A 20,496-nucleotide genomic window follows, 5' to 3' on the forward strand; every position below is an offset into this window, starting at 1 on the left:
TGGCGGACTGGGTTTGTTTTGCTAGCTAGCTCCGTTGTGCCGACAAAGCACCTGAACGAGTGGTTAGATAGAGAGTGCTACGACCACAAACCAGCACCCAGCCATGTTGTTCATTAAATACAGATAAACACAACAAATACTGCATGCATTGTATTTTTTAATATTATATATGAATATTTTCATAGTGATGTAATTGTGTGGGCTGCTTTTATATTTTAATTTGTAATACCTGTTAGGATTAAACATGTGATCTTTCTTGTTGAAGCCATTTCTTTAGTTTCCTCTCAACAATTAATTAATTCAGTGTTATTTATGTACAGTATGAGCTTAATATGAATGATGAACTGTGTTAAAAGAAATTGTAGCACTCTAAGGAACATATGAAATGCAATAATGCAATAACAGTGCAATAATTAAATTACATCAAACTTTATTTTCACTCAAACAGTACAGGCACATATGATATATTGCACAGCATAAAGAGATCATGTAAATTGTGCATTATGTAAACAACAGACAACTGTTGGCTCCTGTGGGCATGACCTAAATAAGGCAGTTTATTTTGGTTTTATGCTGGGCCACGTCGTCATGTTATCCTCCCAGTTTTGCACTGAATTCGGGTGGGGGAGAGTAACGCCATCTCCAGTCAAAGAAGTAGAATCGTGTTCCCAAGCTAGCATCACTGTTAGCATCGAAATCGCTGTGTTTACACCAGTGCCCGTCTGACTGTTTACATCGGTTTACACCGACAGACGCTGTGCAAAAGACTTCCGGCGGAAATGAAGTGCATTTGTGTAGTGTCATGGCGCTACCCGTGTTTTGGCGCGTAAACTTGTCTATAGAACACTGTAGTTTCCATAGTTTCACCACAGCAGCAGACGCACACAATGACGTCCGCTGGCGCATCATAAACACGTCAGATAGTGAAAGTGCATTCGGATTCTCTAAAGTTCCGCAGTCTCTTCTCCTAAGTCCTTTTGAATTCTCCTATCCACTATCCCTTAACCCCGTGACGTTTCACTCAGAAGTCAAGGAATAGGAGATAGGGTTCGAATTTAGGAGCTGATTTTTGGATTATCGGAACACAACCAGGGAAATTAGTTTTAAGAGCAATGAAACGTCCTTTCCTCCGGAGCGTCACGTGAAGCGACGTCCGTTTGTGATGACGCCACACAGCTGTTCGTGTTGACAGCAGCTCCGTCCCCGTTATTTTCACAAACACCCCTGCCACACATTTACTGACATGTGTATCATCTGTTGTAGACCCCAATAAATCAAATCAAATAAGAACTCATTCTCAAAAAAGATAAACGCCATTCTTAAAATGTATAAACGAACAATAGTTTGATTAATATTGATTAGAGTGCACAATAGAAATACAATAATTGAGAGAAGAAAAATATATGTATTATCTATCAAAACCCAGTTAGATTAACATTAATTGGATTGCACACTTTGTTTGTTTGTGTGGATATGTAGCACATTGACATTTTAATAACACTTAATGACTGACTGAATGGAAATGACAGTAAATGAAAATATAAAACGAAAAAAGCGATCATGAAAATGTTTCTAATAAATGAATACAATGATTTCTGACCACTTTGTTGTTCAGATATATCACATATTTGTAACTAAATGATACATGAATTGAAAAAAAACACAGTTTAAACTGAGGAATGACTCTCGTGAGTTTCATTTATGTTCTTCACTCCGCTGGGGTACTGCTCTCATGTCAAGAACAAGAAGCATGAGATCAGTGCATGCACTGCATCGTCCAATCAGTGAGCGATACACAGTAAGGGAGCGGGGCGAGTATCTGAGGATTTCCTCGGTGGTTCCTCGATTATCGCTCCTCCATTATCGCTCCTCGCTCCTCGCTCCTCGGTCCTCCGGCAGAAATAAGAGCCATGGGACGGTACTCAAGATGGCGCAGACAAATCAACTTACGGTGAGACCGAGGACCGAGGAGCGAGGAAATGAAAATAGTCGACCTGAGACAGGGCCTATTTGGCGCTGGAAAAATGTAGTTTCCATAGTTTCCCCACAGCATCAGACGCACATTTATGACGTCCGCTGGCGCATCATAAATACGTCGGATAGCTAAAGTGCAGTCGGATTCTCTAAAGTACCGCAGTCATGGATGGTCTCTTCTCCTAAATTCTTTTTGAATTCTCCTATCCACTATCCCTTAACCCCGTGACGTTTCACTCAGTGGTAAAGGAATAGACGATAGGGTTAGACGTTAGGAGTTGATTTTTGGATTATCCGATCGCAACCTTCGACTGCAGCCATGCTCTGAGGTGATATCAATGATGCTTCATGTTTATAGCTGATAAAACTTCTGCTACAGTAGAGAGACAGATGAACCATGACACTTATCGACAGCCAAAACAATGCAGTTCCCTTCCGTTTAAAGGAAAATACAGTAACGACTGACCGTAAGTTAAATGAATTTGTAGTAAAACATTCTTGTATCGTTAGCAACTTCAATGTAGCATTACACTCAGAAGGTGGATTTCCTGCCATTAAAGATGTTGACATGTAGACTGCATTTATGATTTTCGCTGGTCATATTTAACTGATGATTTTACAGATAGGTGATTCAGAATAGACAAGTCGCCTTTGGACTGATCTGACAGCCCTTTGACATGATGACCTACTTTGGAGCACGAGCAATCCTTCTCAACCTGAGGTACAGTTTCCATAAAGCAGGCTGCTTTACCAGAACCAGGCTCATCCATAGCTCCAGGACATATTTTGTAAAAAGAGGGCAGATACTGTCGCAGATACCCAAGGTGACGTTGCTATGTTGGGGTGCAGTCAATGCATCACCCTGTGCAGCCAGATGCCAGGAAGCCATTCTTCCACATCCAACCGCAGGCAAGAAATCCCTCGCCAAAGTCGAAGTGCGCAAATTCATATTTTTTCTTCGCATTAGCCTTCGTGCATTAGTCCTCCTCCTCAAATTTGGCCCCCTACTCCTCCTCTCGCCCCTGACTCTGGTGTCCACTCGCTGGGCGTCTTGCTGGCTGGGGGCTCTTCTGTGGGTCACTGAAACATCTGGTCCTACTTTCATCAAGCTGGGGCAGTGGGCCAGCACCAGACGGGACATCTTCCCTCAGGAGTTTTGTGAGCGCTTCTCCACGCTTCATGTAAAGGTGCGCCCTCACCCCTGGAGCCACACCAAGCAGTGTCTCCGGAGGGCCTTTGGGGAGGGCTGGAGGAGAGTTTTAATGTTTGACAGCAAAGAGCCGGTGGGTTCAGGGTGTGTGGCTCAGGTGTACAGAGGCTGGGCTAGGACAGACCAGGTGGAGGATCCAGCCTTCCAGTTGTTGGTGGAGGAGATGGAGAAAGAAGACCTGCTGGAAGCATGGGAGGTCCCTGGACTGGGAGGAGTCGCAAGGGCCCTGCGACAGCTCTGGAGAGGGGGCAAGGAGGAGGAGGGCTATGAGGAGAAAGGTCGCTTTGAGGACAGCAGCATAGAGAAGGGCCATCTGATACCTGTGGCTATCAAGGTGAGTGTTAAAATCACAAAACAGCATCAATGGAGTCATGCCAGAATCATGCCTTCAGTAACCGTTTCTCGGAACAGACTTCTCTATATTTTGGCTGTCAGGAGCAGAAGCTTATAAATAGTTTCTGGGGTTGTACAGGTGATTCATCCAGGCGTCAGGAGGCAGGTGGAAATGGACATCCTGCTGATGAAAATGGGCAGTTGGCTCCTGCACTGCCTGCCTGGACTCAAGTGGCTCAGTCTATGTGAGATAGTAGAGGAGTTTGAGCAGCTCATGACTAAACAGGTGGGAATATTCAGATCCCTACTTTTAAAATATACAGAATTTTCAAAAACCTTATTTCTTTAATTGCACATATGAGCCTATTTGTCTACTCTTTTGTGATACTTAAAGAAATACACCCTTTTTTCAGATTGATCTCCGCTTTGAGGCCAAGAATATAGAGCGTTTCCAGGAAAATTTCCGCAATGTGGATTATGTCAAGTTCCCAACTACGTTACGACCATTTGTTACCAGATCTATTTTAGTGGAGACTTTTGAGGTGAGTAGAGACGGATTCAAAATGTATACAAAACACTGACAAACATGATTGAGTGGTAGTTTGAGCTCCAAATGTGCAATGTAACACATATCAGAATATCAAAAGCAAACATCTACAACTAATGAAAGATAGTCTTTCTTTAAATAACTCAACAACAATTGACAAAATGTCAGATTTTCAGGAAACATAGAATAACTGTGGTTTGAAATAATTATGTACATGAAGCCCCCGTTGTTCTGTTTAATCCCACCTTTTTTTTTAAGGAGAGTGAGCCCATATCCAACTTCCTGAGACCTGACATTCCTAAGGAGGTGAAGCAGAGAATCGCCAGAATGGGAATAGAGACCATGCTGAAGATGGTGAGAAATGTCACCTGCAGGATATCTGTTGCATGTTATTTTTACCATTACTCTTATTTCATGACTTGTGTGAATGTGATTAAGATCTTTTAGATTGTATGTTTGCTTATTGTCTCCATCTATATGTCTGTTTTCCAGGTTTTTGTTGACAACTTTGTCCACGGTGATCTCCACCCGGGGAACATTCTGGTCCACTGCTCTGGGCCTCTTCCTGGTTCCTCTGACGGGGCTGGGGTCTCAGGGGAGGCTCAGGGTAAGACCACCCTCACTGACCTGTGGGACACGGTGGTGGTCAGCATCAGACCGGAGCCCTGTCCTCTGCAGCTGGTGCTGCTGGACGCCGGCATCGTAGCCCACCTCAGCGAGCACGACCTGTCCAACCTCAAGGCTGTGTTCACTGCTGTGGTGCTGCATCAGGTAATGAGGTTCATGCTGAACTATTATATAAGGAAAGTCTATGATAAAAATGATTGCATATCATGTAGAACATGGGGGTCCAAACACTAGAGCAGTGGTTCTCAACTGGTCAGGACTCGGGACCCACTTTTTTCCTTGTCAATAAATCACGACCCACCCCCATTTTGAACCGCTCAAATCTATTCAACAAAAAATCTGCATACAATTGTAATTAAAGTGAAGTACAGTGCATATATCCTTATATCCCTTCAGAGAACTAAAGTATGCTTTTAAAGAAAGTGTCATCTGATGAAGGTCTTTAAGTTTCTAGAATCAAAGTTGAACTCATGTATAACAAAAAAAGGCGCACTTGACTTGTATTCATTCAATAAAAAGGCAGACATGTCGCCAATCCTGCAAATTCATCATACGTGAAAACGTGTCATGCTGTAAACCCAACCCCAGCAGGGGGGTCTGGGGGGATTCTCAGAAGATTTTTTTAAATACTAACATATATATACGCATTCTGGTACACTCTGAGAAGAAAATAAATAAATCTATTACCACCAGACATATTTAATAATAGTTTATGCCATTTTTAGATTTTTGTTCTGACAGCTGAACTTGCTGCTCCTCACAGAGAGAAGAGTAAAGAGGAGATATCTGTGTGAAATACATTAAATTGTGGGTAAGGGTAGATAGCTCCCATTGTTCTGTGGCCTTTCAATCATCAAACGGGGGGTCGTATTTCATTACGTGTTAATTTTTATCTGAATATGTACTCATGGATGTATAAAGAGTAGTTCTAGCGAAAAGTTATTCTCTGTCGGGACTTCCAGCAACAAAACCATCCCGTTATCTTGATTCTGATTGACCAGAAGACTCAAACAACCCTCAGCAAACATGTTTTATTGAGAAGATTATCACTACAGTACGTCACTGAAGTTTTCAAAACCGTTGATGTTCTCCGGCATCTCCAGTCCATCGCCTAATGCATGCGCAGAATTAGAAAATCGGGCTTTCAAAATAAAAGTTAGACTTTTTTTGGAAAAGAAAAAAGTTATTTTCTTTTTTCACTCCCACATCTGCGACCTACTCGAAATGGGTCGCGACCATAGACTGTGGTCGCGACCCACCAGTTGAGAACCACTGCACTAGAGGTCAGGTTTATTGCCTCATAAGTGAAGTTATAAGTTAGCAAAATCAATCAAATTTAAGTAAATGATGCTTGATCAGCCTACATCACAGCTTTCCATAGGGTTTTGTTTATTTTGTTAGCAGCTCATTCCTTAAAACAGAAGCCTTGGATTGATTATCATAAGAGGAAATAGGAAGGGTATATTCAAAGGTTGTTATGTTAATAAGTTCTTGGGCTTTTTTCTTGTCAATTTAGTTTGCACACCCCTGATGTAGAAGATGGGTTTCAAGCAATGTACTTATATTAGCCCTTAATGACCTTTTTTTAAATGGCTAACAAGAAATGTATGTAATCTGTAGTTCACATAAAACCTCCAGCTTTGACTAACTGTTGCCATGGTTTTGGATTTCCTTCTCTCAGGGCGAGCGAGTGGCAGAGTTGCTCCTGAATCACGCTCGGGCCAATGATTGCCAAGATGTCCCGCAGTTTAAGAAGGAGATGGCCCAGCTGGTGGACAATGCTCTCAGCAAAAGCCTCTCCCTGGGGAAGGTACTTACCTGGAATGGCAAATATCTCAGTGTTATACTTATTCCTATGCACACAGTTTATGGTGTTGGTTGGTTTTCTGTTGGGCAATAACAGTCACTAAAGATTTCTCATGATGTGTTTTGTTTGCTGTGTTTATAGTTTCAAGTGGGGGAATTGCTGTCCAGAGTATTTGGTGTACTCATCAAGCACAAGGTAAAATATCAGGAGGTTACATATTTATGTTAAAAAAAAATACTACTGTAGATTTAAATGCTGTACTTAGGATACTGCCAACTGTCAATCAGGGGAGGAAACATCATTTGAATCCCTGATGGGACGTGGCAATGTAGTTTAAAACATAATTATACTGTCAATGAATATTTGGTTCTATTTTCTTAACTGAGAAATCTATGAATAATAAAAGTCTTTAAAGACATAATGCTATACTTCAAGGTCTTCAAAACTATCTTTGTACACGTGTCATTTGAGCTGGTTTAATACAAGTACCAGCTTTGTTGCAGAAAGGTGTTTGATCAGCTATTAAACTCGATGTTGATTGTTTTTCTAGGTGAAGCTGGAGAGTAACTTTGCCTCCGTTGTGTTTGCCATCATGGTGCTGGAGGGTCTCGGCAGGACACTGGATCCAAACTTGGACATCCTGGATATTGTCAAACCTCTGCTGCTAAAAAACTATACCTCAAGGCTCTGACACACACACAAGAGCTTAAGCACACTGGGCATCTGTAACAACGCAACGCACCTACACTCTATATATTTTATACATATAGTAGATCTAGAGAGAGTGCATGTGTGTGCTGTGTTCTCGATATAGTGGTGGTTGTATTCAAGCTAACAAGATGCCACTGTGGGGGCCAAAAACACAGTTTCTTCACTACATTTTAGCAGTGCCCTAAATACCTCATTTTTAATTTGTTGTATTCCCACTTTGATCTCTGCTTCATCATCTACTGTGTTTGTGCTATCATTTAATTTAGAGGAAAAGAATCTTCCAGGCGCCTCTAACTGAGCCTAATGAAGGAGAGTGTGTTCTTTACACGAAGCAATCTCGTGTTTATTGAATGCTAATGGACTCGGACATAGATTGCATCAGAGACCATTTGTAGTGATTTAAGATATAAGAGGAAATACTGTGACTGTCCCTTGTTGCTCTCCAATGCATGTTTAACTTTTCAATGACTGATATTGATCTCAAGATGTCTTTTATTGCATCCGAGATAATGTTGTCTTATGGGCCATATTTGCTCTTGTGTGAATCACTATACTGTTCCACTGATGAAGTGAAGGCTAGACTAAGTGTGCACACAACTGAACCATCTCTTCTAACTTTCCATTAAAATAGTGGGAACACTTTTATGAATTATGAATTTCAATAAAAAAGGAATCTGTTAATTGATGTTTGTTTTTGTTACCAAGTGAAGGTTTTCTCACCTTTTAGTGACTGGTGCTGCTTCAAAGCAGAACATTCATTACATCATGGGCACAGTATCCATTAATTTACAATTTTATTAAATCTGTCAATGAAAAACACAGACGAGAGACGCGTTTCTGTCAATGTCATCAGGAAGAACAGTCAGCATGGCTGAAAGAGTGAAATCAGGAGGTTTTTGGTGCAAAAAAAACTCATCACATACCCTTTATTGCAAAACTGTTGACTTTTTCTTTTATCACCATCAAGAGCCCAGATAGAGCAGCACTGTTCAAGTAAGGAGGGAGGGGAGAGGTGACAACTGTGTAAAAAAAATCTTCAATAATAATTAATAATAACAATGACAAAAGAAAGTCAAAACATCTCTAAAAGACAAACACAATCACCTCAGTATAAGACGAGATTATGTCACGGTCACAACAACCAGAGAAAAGTTGTTTTATTTTTTTCCCTCTTTTTTTAATGAATTAAATAGTTTTTAAAAATATCTCACCATTTACTTATACTCATCTTTTTTCATTTATTGCGAAAAATAGGCCACTGGACTAATTGTGACGATGTTCTCTTGTGTGTTTCTGTGTGTGTGTGTGTGTGTGTGTGTGTGTGTGTGTGTGTGTGTGTGTGTGTGTGTGTGTGTGTAACAGAGAAATAGAGATTAAGTGGAGAGATAAAGTGGAACGTCTCGGAGCGTCGGCACTGAGAGTAGCAGCAGTGTGTGGCAATGCAGTACTCTCATCCAGCCACCAGGTGGCACAGTTCAGTATGAACATCCCTCCAGGGCCGGAGCGATGGCCCACTGTGTCAGAGGAAGTTAAAATATACCAACGACAGCCTCTGTTTTTGGAATGATGCTTGTGTGTTGAAACTTTGTCCACGGTCGCTTGTCTGCGTTGCAAGATCTCAGTTCTATGTACAAAGGTTTCAAATCCCTGAAGGACATCTACAAAGACAAGTGCAACCTCCATGTGACCATCCCCTTTCTGGAATAGTTAAGGGATCAAAGGGGAATAGTACCAATCAGATAGATTAGGTAAACGTGCCACGACAGAATCAACAGAATTGTTCTTGGGAATAAAATTCAGGAATGATGGCTGAGGACCAAGAATTAGGGATGTCAAAAGCTGAAGGGGAACAGGTTGTAACATAGTTTCCTCACTCAAAGGGGGCACCAAAATATCCTAACACAAGTCTTTCTAACATAATGTCCAAGAGAGGTGATGAAACAGGAAAGAAAGCAGCGTAACCCACAAATAAAATATCGCATCCATCGTCCATTTGTTATATCCGTTCATGCTGATCCATCAGTCTCTCCATGCATTTTAAAAATAGTCTTTTAAGACCAAGCAGTCCTCCTCCGTGTTGAATTGATTGTATTTTTGTTTAATGCTCGTCCCGCACTTTTTCTGTCAGTCTTTGTCAGCCCCCTGGAGGACTGGCTGCCCTCCAGTTCTCTGAGGCGGCCCCCAGCAGGAGCATATAGCTCATTTACAAGGTGGATAGAAGGGACACCAAACAGTTAGGAGGGGCTTCTTGGGATTGGATTTGTGGAAGAAATCAGGGTGTAAACTTTAAGTACGGTGTGGGTGTGCGTCCTTCAATAGCAAGGTGAGGGAGCGCAAGGAAGGCCAACAGGGCTGGAAAGAGAGAAGAAGGGTCTATGTATAGGTCTTAAGCTCATCGCTCATTATCTTCTCCTAAACACAATTGTCTTTGAGGCCCAAGCTACGTTAAGGTCATGGCAGATGAAGCTTCTCGTTGACTTTTGTTTCACATCATCGAAAAGATCAGCAGCTCTCAGTGATCCATGACTGGATCCAAACAAGGTAAAACTGAGAATTCGTAGGAGATTAGATGGAAGGGACTGGCTCTCCACGGCAGAACAAAGCACATCTCTTCCCAGACTTCTCCCTTTTACGTGAGCAGCATCTATCTTTAAATTATCTTTTTGGGAGATGTTTTGGAAGACACAGCTACTATGCCAAATTATCTCCATATGCTTGTCTTTGAATTCCTTTTGGGAATGTATGAGGGGCTTGTGTGGTATTTAAGCCTACTCAGATAAGCATGAAATGGATGTGTGGGATAGGGCAGGAAAGAATAATCATCTATTCCGACTGTCTTTAGCTTCTCTCCATGCTGTTGTTCCAGCGGCTGCCACCAGGGGGGGGGGATGTTTCGGCTAACAGTGGGGGGACGAAGGGAGGAGGGCATCTGATCAGACATTGTGGCTACGAGTTGAGCCAGGGGTGGTTGAGGCATTCGCCGGCCGAGGCCCTCTTCTCGGGAACCATCTCCAGCATGGGCAGCAGGAACTGGGTGAAGAGGCCGGCGTCTTCGTGCGCCCAGCCGTACTTCTCCACCAGCACGTCAAACAGGGACCAGGGCTTCAGCTTGGTGATGTGCCGCAGCTCGCCTGCAGGGGGCGACAGAGAGCAGAGTCAATGATAGCATGAGGATGTGAGAGATAAAACAGAAGGGCGGAGTTAAGAGGGTCGGTTCACCAAAATGTAGTTTCTTTTCGAAAAACCCAAAAGACTGGTGATAGTACTAAGGTTACTTTTAAGAAGGATCATCCAAAACCTACAATGAATTGTCTGTGGACAACTTGTAATGGATACGATGTTCATTCATTATGAGGAACATGGCACTGTGGCTTATTTTGTGTAAACACTAGGCCTACATATGCTGTCTGCTGCTGTAAAAATACATAGACCTACACATTTGTATAATACATGGCTAAAAATAGTCCCCAACTACTAACTGACTATTTACACCTGTTAAGGTAATGTAACGTAAAAAAAGTACACTTAGGTAAGCCTTTTTAGAAATTAAATGTACTATATATATTTTTTTCCCATTAGGCAGTAACAAATAGATCGCCACAGACAGTATTGAGATCAGAAAGGGTTGGTCGACACTTTCACTTAGTAATATCTAGCCATGCAGATCGTTTTAGTTTTGACTCTTCACTTAAGATATTTATCTCTGAGATCTCAGCCTCCACCCCAGGACGGTCAAGTAGGACAAAATGTGAAAAAAATCAACAGCAACATCTTTTTACAAAAATCACTCTAAAAAAAACAGTGCTCAGTGAAGTATGTACAGATGGTACAGAGTTAGGGTGGGAGATACCACTAACTTTATTATACCAGGGCCAGAATTACAGATATCACCACCAATACCTTTCTATTATTAAAAGCAGCCATTGATTGTTAAGAACGTGAGCTTACATGAGACAAATTGTGTATTTATTCTTAAAAAGCTGCAGGTTGTTACTCTACACTGTATACAGGACTTGGTCATTTACAGTGACTATGAAACATTTAAAAAAAGATATTGCTGTTTAACTTTGTAACTGTTCAATGTTTTGTGCCAAAAAACAAAAATATCTGCCCGGACAGATTCCAAGACATGTTTTGGGGTTATTTGGGTGAACTGACTCTTAAAACCTTGGCCAAAGCAGGCCATAACTCTGCAGGCTCCAGCCAAACACTACAGCAGCTGATTTCCCTGGTATCATTGCCACTGTGAACGTGTGTTACACTGTGAGCTGCTGTAATGATGGGGTTGAGTAACCTGTAGAATTATTGTCTGCAAACCACAAGAACACAGGGCGACAGGTAGAGAGAGAGAGAAGTGGAGATGTAATGGAAACACACGAGGAGAGGAAGTTGTTCTTTATTAAATAGAGAAAGAAAATGGTTGTCTGGGAGCGGATGATTAATGATGGAGGCAAAACCCAAGGGTCAGTTCAAACCACAGCTGCCATGGTAACCTCTCCTTCCTATACACTGATTGGAGAACATGAGATGGGAGAAAGGAAACCATCGAGATTCCTTTTATTGTATTGATGAAGTTTTAGTGTCGAAAAGGAAGTTTTTTTGCATTATTACAGACATTGACTGTCCCAAATGACTGTGTATTTATAATCTTTACACCTGTGTTTTATGAAAGTCTTCAATTGTTTTGTCTCCCCCATCAATGTGCATGAAGGAAACGCAGCCGCTTGATTGCACCGCATGTCAGAAAGCAGACAGCAGAAGCCCGGAGAGACAGAGCGGGAAAAGTCAGACCAGATTAACGGAGCGCCAGGGGATACAAGAGAGAACATTGAGACATCAAGTGCAGGCACAGACCTCAGATAGAGACAACATCAAAGGCAAAATATTCAGGTCTCATGACACGTTATAAAGAATATACGAGCAGAAAGGGAAGGAGATTGGGGGGAAAAGAGAATAAATGAGAGAGTGCAAAGGGTTATCGGCTGTACCAAACACAGATCCAGACACTTACCCGGCTCATAGAGGAGTAGTCAGAGACATTTAAGACCTGAGGTAAAGCCTCACTGTTCTGAGAGTACCACTTTACTCTCATTGTTATTGTAAAGCCTGCCATTGTAATCTTATTACTAGAATAGACTACCTCCTTCTTTAACCCTAACCCTAACCATTAAGTTATTGAGTTACCCTCAAAATACAATCTGTAGAGGTGAATTACTTCAAGCGAAATTGGTTGTTTTGATTCTGGTTGTTTCATACATTTATATTTCAAATTAAATCATTATAAAAAAAGGTATAAACGATCTATGCTGGTTCGTTGAAATCTATATTAAGATAATACATGTCTATAAATGTCTGATTTTTCCTCTGATGGCAGTGAATTAAATGAACCATTTTGTTGCATTCCATAAGTAGAAATCAGTATTACTTTATTAATTATATTTTCTTTTGCCGATTGTCCAAAGGGGTATTAAAAAATATAATTATATTTTATTATGACTATATTATATAGGACCACTTTCCTACTACATATAAGAAAAATACTTCAAATATGTACAACAAAATCAGCAAAACCTGATTTGACTTTTTTTAATCAAGTAATGTAGTCTTTGAATTGCTTTAACAATGAACATGTTTTTGTGTCAAATGTAATTTACTTCAGGCCACAGCGGGTGTGCCTTTATTTAGGAATGTGTTTTTATTGACCTATTAAACCATGAAAATGTTGTCTTTCCAGAGAACAAAAAACGTCATAAACCTGAAGCCTAAAACTCAAATACAATGTGATCATTTCATAATGACGCAATATTAATGGAAATCAATAAAGCTACAATTATTAATGGAATTTTTGCTGTGAATTCTTTTTTTTAACCGCCTTCATTTAAAATACTGTAGCAGTACTACAAACGTAATGACACTAAAAACGTCCCAAAACCTCTACGCAGCTCCTCCTCTCACACAGCTACATGAGGCCTCCCCTGCCCTTCTCCTGACGACCTTTGACCCCGGTGTTGTTTACCTTTCTTGGAGAAAAACTCTCGGCTGAACTTCCCGGCAGCGAACACTTTGCGTGGTACCTTCCCAAGGAGCTCCATGATCAGAGCGATGTGGTCTGCCCACCACCACATACATCACAGAGGGAACAGGCACGATTCAGCATTACAACATGCACACACACACATCAACACGGCGGGCTGTATGGGACCGACACACACTGCTGCCTTGGGCTGCTCCACGGAACACACAGCTACTTTAACCCCTCAAGTGGTGGGGATTTTATGAGATTGATCCCACTGATTTCAGTCAAAATGTTTAATTAAAGGTCCCCTATGATACTGTTTTTCATTAATACATTACAGGTCTCAGATATATACAAAACATGTCTCTGGAGTGTTTGGCTCCAAATACCAAACAGATAATTGCCGCATTACCCATAATCCCCTCTGTTTCAGCCCTGTTTCAAAAGTGCTGATTCTCTGTCTGTTACTTTAGATGAAAATAAGGAGCCCCTCCCCACGCCCCTCTGAGAGATATTTGGTTAAAAAGAACACAATGGTGCTCTAGGAGGAGATTCAGGTGATAAGGGGGGGGCGGGTGTTTCCTTGGTTGCTGATTGGCTAATGGTTACACAAGCCAAAAAATCGTTATGACATCATAAAGTGGCCAAAATCTGATCAGCCCATTTTCAGACAGGTTTTTATATAAATGGATCAGGACCAAAAGAGAGGGGGTCTTTCTTCCTGAAACTTTCCGAATCTCTTTACACAGAGGAGACACATGTTGATGTATAAAAGACGTGAAAAAGTGGATTTTGCATAATAGGTGACCTTTAATACATCCAGTTATTACCTATCTAATCCACAGCAATATAAGCTTATTTTATTATGGGTTAAGCTAGTGTCCATGTCTGTACGTTTTAGGCCTCTGTGTGTCCCAGTCCCACCAGCTCTCTAGCCAACGCTACCTCTTCTGTTGAAGAACTCCCGGGAGTATTTTCCGGAGAGCGCAAAGTGCCTCGGAATACAGCCGAGCAGCTCTATGATGTGGGCTATGTGGTCTATAGAGGAGAGAGGGAGGTGGGAGGGAGGGAGGGAGGGAGGGAAAGGGGGAAAGGAAGAAGGACGAAGAAGAAAAAGAGAAAGAAGAAAGACAAGGAAGGGGAAACTTAAGTAAAAGAGAAGGAGAGATAGAGGGTAGAATGTGGATAGGGAAATAAATAAGGAAGTGACAGATACAAAAGATCATGGAGGGGTTTGGGGAGGAGTAAAAAGAGAGGGGAGAGGAAGGAAAAAAGAGAAAGTCACAGACAGTAAAGGAGAAAAACCTGTGTTAGTGAGCTGTGCCTCCACAGCAGAGGTGATGAAATGAAATAATCAGCCTTGGAATAAAAGAGACATGCATGAGATTCAGAGTTGAATGAAGTGAAACCTGAAGCTAGATTTTCTAGTTGGCCTCAATGGAGGGAGATGAAAGGTTTAAATCAAGATCAATCTGACACTGGCTTATTGCCTGTGCAAAACGTGCCAAACGAAGCTAACTGTGAGTCACATGCAATGGGAACAATGACAGGACGAGCTGGTGAGATCAAAGCTCACAGGAGATAAAGAGATGAGGTGAGGATGAGGGTGCATACACAGGGTCTGATTTTCTTTATGAATGAACATGTGACTTCATGCTTCTGTCACTAACTGTCACCGTTTAACTGTTTCTACAAAACAGATCTGGTATGCTACAAAAGTCTATGGATTGAGAACAATGACAGGACAATGTGTGATGTCTCTCTATATCTAAGAAAGGTTGGGTGAAGATGAGTGGAGGCAAAGCAGCAGAATAAAAGGACAGAATTTACAGTTGACAGTGGATAGGGGGATTTGGGGAAGGGGGTAGCTAAACTCATTTTGGCCATTTTTATCAATGTATACGTTTTTAATTTATAATTAATAAATTAGTATTGGTATATCACAGTTCTTAGCCATTGTTCAGGTGCATTGTTAGAAACAATAGCCACACTTTTCTGTGGACGACATGCTGACAAAACCACACATGCATGCTTAAAACTGTACAGTCTATGAAAGAAAAAAGTGTACAGATCTGATTTTGGTGTCTGCACTTGTATTAAGCGTTTTTCAAACTTAATTACAAGTAAATGAAAGTTTAGTGAATGAATTTCAAGCTGTGACTGCATCAGTGCACGTTATGGCACACTTGGCATCAATGCATCTGAACAATGGATTCAATCGGTAAAGCAAATTGAGATTGAATAGCACACATAGACACATTTTATACAAAGATACCTCAAATTAAAGTAAGAACACTTTCAAAAACATTTAGCGACATTTTCCATTAATATTAGCTCCTTTTCATTTAATAATGCACATCTAGAGAATTCAAATGTAATAATAATAAGTCTTTAATACAACTTTCCCCTGGGGAACACTTACGAAAGCATTTTACTGTATATTTCTATATTTGTCTGTTTACACCATGAACATTTAAACACTCACCCTCATCACGGGAGTAGTCCTCTCCAGAGTGGGGCTCAAATAAGTAATCTCCAGTGGCCAGCTCAAAGGTCTACAAGAGATCAAATTAAATATTTTACTCGAGTCTAAACTGATATAAAGGAATGAGTTACACCAGTGGCGAACCGTCAGGGCCTTCAAGGTATTCAGAGAATACCCTGGAACACTCAGATAAAACAAACAAAAAATCAATTTAATTATATAAATAAAATGTATATAAAATGAATAAATGAGAATCATATCTGTGTTGTAAATCTGTAATATTATAGTGTTACGTTGATTTGTTTGTCCTTCTCGGACCATGCACTACGCATTTCAGTTGTTTTGTGTTAGAAAAGAAAGCAACCAATCAGATCTTGTTCTGGGTCTCTGGGTAGAATATCCTTCAACAAGGCATTCTATATCCTTGATAGAATGCCCTGGCCATTGCACTAAATGAGAGCGTACGTTTGGACTGACAGTTTGATCAACCAATCATATATTGATTTGTAGCCAATGGGCGTATTCTTTCAGAGTTTCCCTCGGTTCCAGGGTACTCTAGTCTAGATGGCCCGCTAACTGGCTCCAGACAGAGGATCTATGAATGCGACGAAGCAATTCATGCCATTTTATTGTTTTTAACGTTGAAATGACAAGTGCAACAGGTGAAGATGAAGTTGTTGCGGAATTGTTGTGAGTACCCTTTTCAAGACAACAATTCAGTGAAAAGACGGACACTATAACGGGGGGGGGGGTTTGTCTACAGAAGGTCCAGTTGTGATAGACACGGTTCGCCACTGAGTTACACTGTATGTGTATCTATGTGTCCTCACCATGCAGGCAGTGCTCCAGATGTCAGCAGGAGTGCTGTAACCCGCTCCTATCAGGACCTCGATGGAGCGGTACTGTCTCGTCTGGATGTCCTCTGTGAAGTGCTTGTGCTGTGAAGGGAAAACACAAACCTTACAGAGGGGTTCTGCATCCTCATCCCTATAGTGCTTCTATAACAACATTTATGTTTTGAATGCAAAATTAACAACAATGACCCTTGCTGCCCCCTAGTGTCTTCTTAATTTATGTGAAGCCACCTTTTTATAGACATAGTCAAAGTTCAATAACAATCTGTGATTCTAGTGTGTATACTGTTTGATTGCAATTTGAATGGTTCATAAGATCAGCCCTCTAAAGAAAACTCCTGAATGCAAATAATAATTGTTCAAAACATGCCAAAGCTACCATTTCAAACTCCTCGAAACAAACTTTTCCAACTGGATTTTGTCAAGCTTGAATGTCAATATTTATAATATACAATCAAAATAATTGTACCACTGTGCTGCTGCTTTGACAGTACGTAAAAACGCTTCAAATACAGTGCATTCAATCCAGTTACAGTATATATCAATTTCAAGACAGTCTTACCACCCAGCAGGCGTTTCCAAGATCAGCAATTTTGACTCGAATAGTCTCAGAGTTGCGCGGGTCCAGAGGGTTGATCAGCAGATCTGCAGCTCGGGCTTTAACTGGGAGAAGGTGGAGGGAAAGAACCGGGTTAACACAAACATTTAGCAAAGATAAAAAGTAATAATTGACATTTATGAAAGATCAGAGGTGCTATGGCTTTTTCCAACAACAAATCCAATCCTGGCATAGTCGTGATGACATATTTATAGTGTTGTTGGCTTTATGTGGTGTTTGCACAACTATTTGTGGTTTAAAATCCCTATGAGGCTCTGGAGATGTGATCCTAAAAGTGACCCTAGAGCTAGAAAGAGTGTCAGAGTGTCATGATAATAATATGAATGGTGTGGGTGGATGAGTAATGGTGGTGATGAGTCATTAATAATACCCAGAGGATGTGCATGACTCTGAAACGTAATAATGAGCAACTGGATTCTCTCTTAGTCCGCTATAATGCAAAACAAGCATTGATGGTTATTTATTTTCTGCTGATTCATCACCTATCCGAAGATTACATTTAAATAACCTTTGCAAAGTCGACTTTGGCAAGAAGAAAGCAGAATTTAGGCGGTATTGGTAGATGGTGCAGTAGTTTGTTTTATTTATACTTTTAAGCATGTTTGGTTGACTTTGTCCTGGCTGGTTTTCTCTGTGTATGCTGCGGGGCGTATGTGCCATACAAGCGTACACAGCTCATGTTCGGAGAAACCTTAAAGAAAGGCATCAGTAAAGTGGAACTTCTGTGTGAACTATTCATATCTTAAACTGCACTGTAACTTTTTATTCATGTATTTTTTCTTTTAATGTTTATTTTATTATCTTTGCTTTTTAATGAGTTTTTAAAAGCCTTTTTATTCATGTCTTTCATTTTTGTGAAGCACCTTGAATTGCCTTGTGTTGAAAGGTGCTGTATAAATATAGCCTTGCCTTGTTGTGTGTCACTCAATACATGAATCCACTAACTGCAAATAACTGTATATTTTATAACTCTAATAACTTAAATAAATATAAGTCGAAGAGCCCCAGTCTAACTCTAGTTTATTACTCAAAGAGTGGGATTACAATTGCCTTCATTTTAACATTTTGAATGGGATTGGACTCTCTCTTTCTCTTACACGTTATATATGTCTTAATGTGATAATTGTGTCGAAAATGTAAAAAAAATAACTCTCTGCCTTTTTATATTACGGGTTGCTCTTTTTTGTGGTCTCCATAGTTACATTGTTAAAGAAAAAGGAGAGGGAAAAAAATGATGTGGTGGGAGTGAGTAGAAATTAAAGAGACATTTTCAAGAACAGTTAAAAAACTTAACCCCTGCCTGTGTAGTCACCCACAAACTCTGTGTAATGTACAATGAATGAACGCCCCACATTACAGTTAAAGGTAGGGTAGGTAAGAATGGAGAAACCAGCTCGAGTGCGCTAGAATTAGAAAATACACAACCGGAAATAATCTGCCCCTTCCTTCAGACTTCCTTACAGAGCCCCTCCTTCAACACACACGAACGTGCACATGACCAATGAGGGCACGAGATAAGTTTGTGTATAGATGGAAGGCTGACAGTCAGGTAGGCCATCCAGTTATTTTAGCTGGGCCGGCTAAAATGATTGGTCGTAGTCTTCACAGTACTACGGCTTCCACAGATGAACTTTTTTAATGTATTTATTGTCAAAGCATTTAAAGTATTCATTGCTATTGGGACGTCAAGAGCATTCCATGGAATATAACAACAAGTGTTTCTGAAGTGAATTACCTACCCCACCTTTAAGGAGCACAACACTTAACAGGTTTTATCTCCTAAATATTAAACACTTTAAAGTTTAGAGTTCATAAATAGATTTCTTATATTAGTAAATCAGTAATTGTAAATGTGTGTAAATGTAGATCTCTGTGTGAATCAGTGAACATACTAAACCGTCTCACCCTTGGGAGTATCTCCCGTGCTGGAGGAGGACACAGTGCGACTGCGGTCAGCAGTGGGGCTGTTGGGGGACGGGCCCGCTCCGATGTCCACCATTCCCACAGAAATGGGGTTTCCCGGCAGAGGATCCAGGGGCAGTTCGGGGAAGAGAGGGATGATGAGCGGAAGGCGGATGCTGCCTCCGTTGGTCAGCCCCGGCTCGCCCAGGTCTCCGTTGTACAGCTCGTACCCGGAGCTGAGAGAGTGGTCCCGGTCTGTGTAGCTGAGCTCCGACTCCACCAGGGGGCAGAGGAGGGTCTCGGCGGTGGAGGAGGGGCGGGGCGGAGGATTGTCAGGGTTCGGTTTCCGTCCCTCGGATCCCAACGAAACGTGCCCGTTGGTTTTGGCCACATTGCTCTTGTTGTTCTGGGGTTTCATGGGCGAGATGGATTCTGTGAGGAGTTCCGTGGTCGTGTCGTCGTCCTCGTCATCCTCATCTTCGTCCTCATCTTCGTCCTCCTCATCCTCCCCCTCCTTCTCCTTTGACTCCTCTTCCTCTACAGCTGCCTCCTCATCCTCTGTTTTGCTCTCACTCTTTGGCTCCTCTGTTTTGTTTTCCACCTTTTCAGTCTTTTTCTCCTCGTCCTCGTCCTCGTCCTCTTCCTCCTCCTCCTCCTCCTCCTCGTCCTCCTCTTCCTCCTCCTCTACCTTGCCCTCCACCTCCTCTTCCTCATTCTCGGCTCCTTTTAACCCTTCCTCCTCCTTCCCATCCTCCTCTACCTCTGCTTTGGTGGAATTTCCATTACCCTCATTCGTGTTGGGGAGAGTGGCATCATCTTTTTCAGCGACAGGCGTGGACTCCTCCTCCTCCTCTTCCTCCTCCTCTTCCTCTTCCTCGTCATCCTCGTCTTCCTCATCCACCTCCTCATCCGGGTCGTCTTCGTTGATGTGGAGCTCCTCGTTCTGCTCCTGGGGAGGCGCCGCACCTAAAAGGAGGCGCAGAGGAAATACTGTTAAAAGAGGAAACGAGTGAGTGGGAAGGAGATAGAGACGCAATCAAAGACGGTGTAGGCAGTGAATAAAGAGCCATGAAGAGAGACTGGAGAGGAGGCGCAAGAGATAAGGAGAACAGAAGAAGCAGAAGGTGAGGAGACAGAAGGTGGAGGAGGGAGACGGAGTTTCTATTTTTCTTTCTTGTGAATCAACCTCGTCTCCTACACACAGTGTGACTAGCGTGGGCAGAGTGGTTGGAGCCAATCCACCGCCTAGTCATTCACTGACGGACGGCATGGAGCTACGTACTCACACACTCACTCAAGCTGAAGATATACTCGCTTTAGAAAAATCACCTTTCAAGTCGTTGACAACCAGAGTAGAGTAAAGAGAGCAGCCTAAGCTACGTACAGGATGTATCTCACTTTCACTTCACGG

The 20,496-nt window shown here is 41.7% G+C and overlaps 2 protein-coding genes across 10 annotated transcripts in view; one reads left to right on the top strand and one right to left on the bottom strand.

Annotated features, from left to right (window-relative positions):
- The first annotated feature begins 1,883 nt into the window (after positions 1-1,883).
- On the top strand, positions 1,884-7,890 carry adck2 (aarF domain containing kinase 2). 2 transcript variants are annotated; one of them, XM_079685473.1, is made up of 9 exons: positions 1,885-2,441; positions 2,597-3,518; positions 3,657-3,803; positions 3,931-4,059; positions 4,323-4,418; positions 4,557-4,835; positions 6,373-6,501; positions 6,640-6,693; positions 7,049-7,890. In XM_079685473.1, exons 2-9 carry the CDS (start codon positions 2,652-2,654, stop codon positions 7,187-7,189), a joined length of 1,842 nt encoding a protein of 613 aa, XP_079541599.1. In that variant the 5' UTR covers positions 1,885-2,441; positions 2,597-2,651; the 3' UTR covers positions 7,190-7,890. The 2 variants fall into 2 exon arrangements, with proteins under 2 accessions (XP_079541598.1, XP_079541599.1); XM_079685472.1 differs by having other exon boundaries at positions 1,884-3,518.
- A 94-nt stretch (positions 7,891-7,984) lies between these two features.
- Positions 7,985-20,496, bottom strand: part of srpk2 (SRSF protein kinase 2) — a 64,142-nt gene continuing 51,630 nt past the window's right edge. For 4 of the 8 annotated variants that reach the window (XM_079685467.1, XM_079685464.1, XM_079685469.1 and 1 more), the window contains 6 exons: positions 19,089-20,051; positions 17,127-17,227; positions 16,541-16,648; positions 15,711-15,780; positions 13,226-13,318; positions 7,985-10,340 (listed from right to left, as the gene is read on the bottom strand). In XM_079685467.1, coding sequence (XP_079541593.1) covers positions 10,156-10,340; positions 13,226-13,318; positions 15,711-15,780; positions 16,541-16,648; positions 17,127-17,227; positions 19,089-20,051 — 1,520 coding nt within the window. In that variant the 3' untranslated portion in view covers positions 7,985-10,155. Of the gene's footprint in view, positions 10,341-13,225; positions 13,319-14,170; positions 14,264-15,710; positions 15,781-16,540; positions 16,649-17,126; positions 17,228-19,088; positions 20,052-20,496 lie in introns of all 8 variants that reach the window. The other 4 variants (XM_079685468.1, XM_079685471.1, XM_079685466.1 and 1 more) reach the window with 2 other exon arrangements.

The sequence above is a fragment of the Notothenia rossii genome, assembly GCF_949606895.1.
Source record: "Notothenia rossii genome assembly, chromosome: 5".
Lineage (NCBI taxonomy): Eukaryota > Metazoa > Chordata > Actinopteri > Perciformes > Nototheniidae > Notothenia > Notothenia rossii.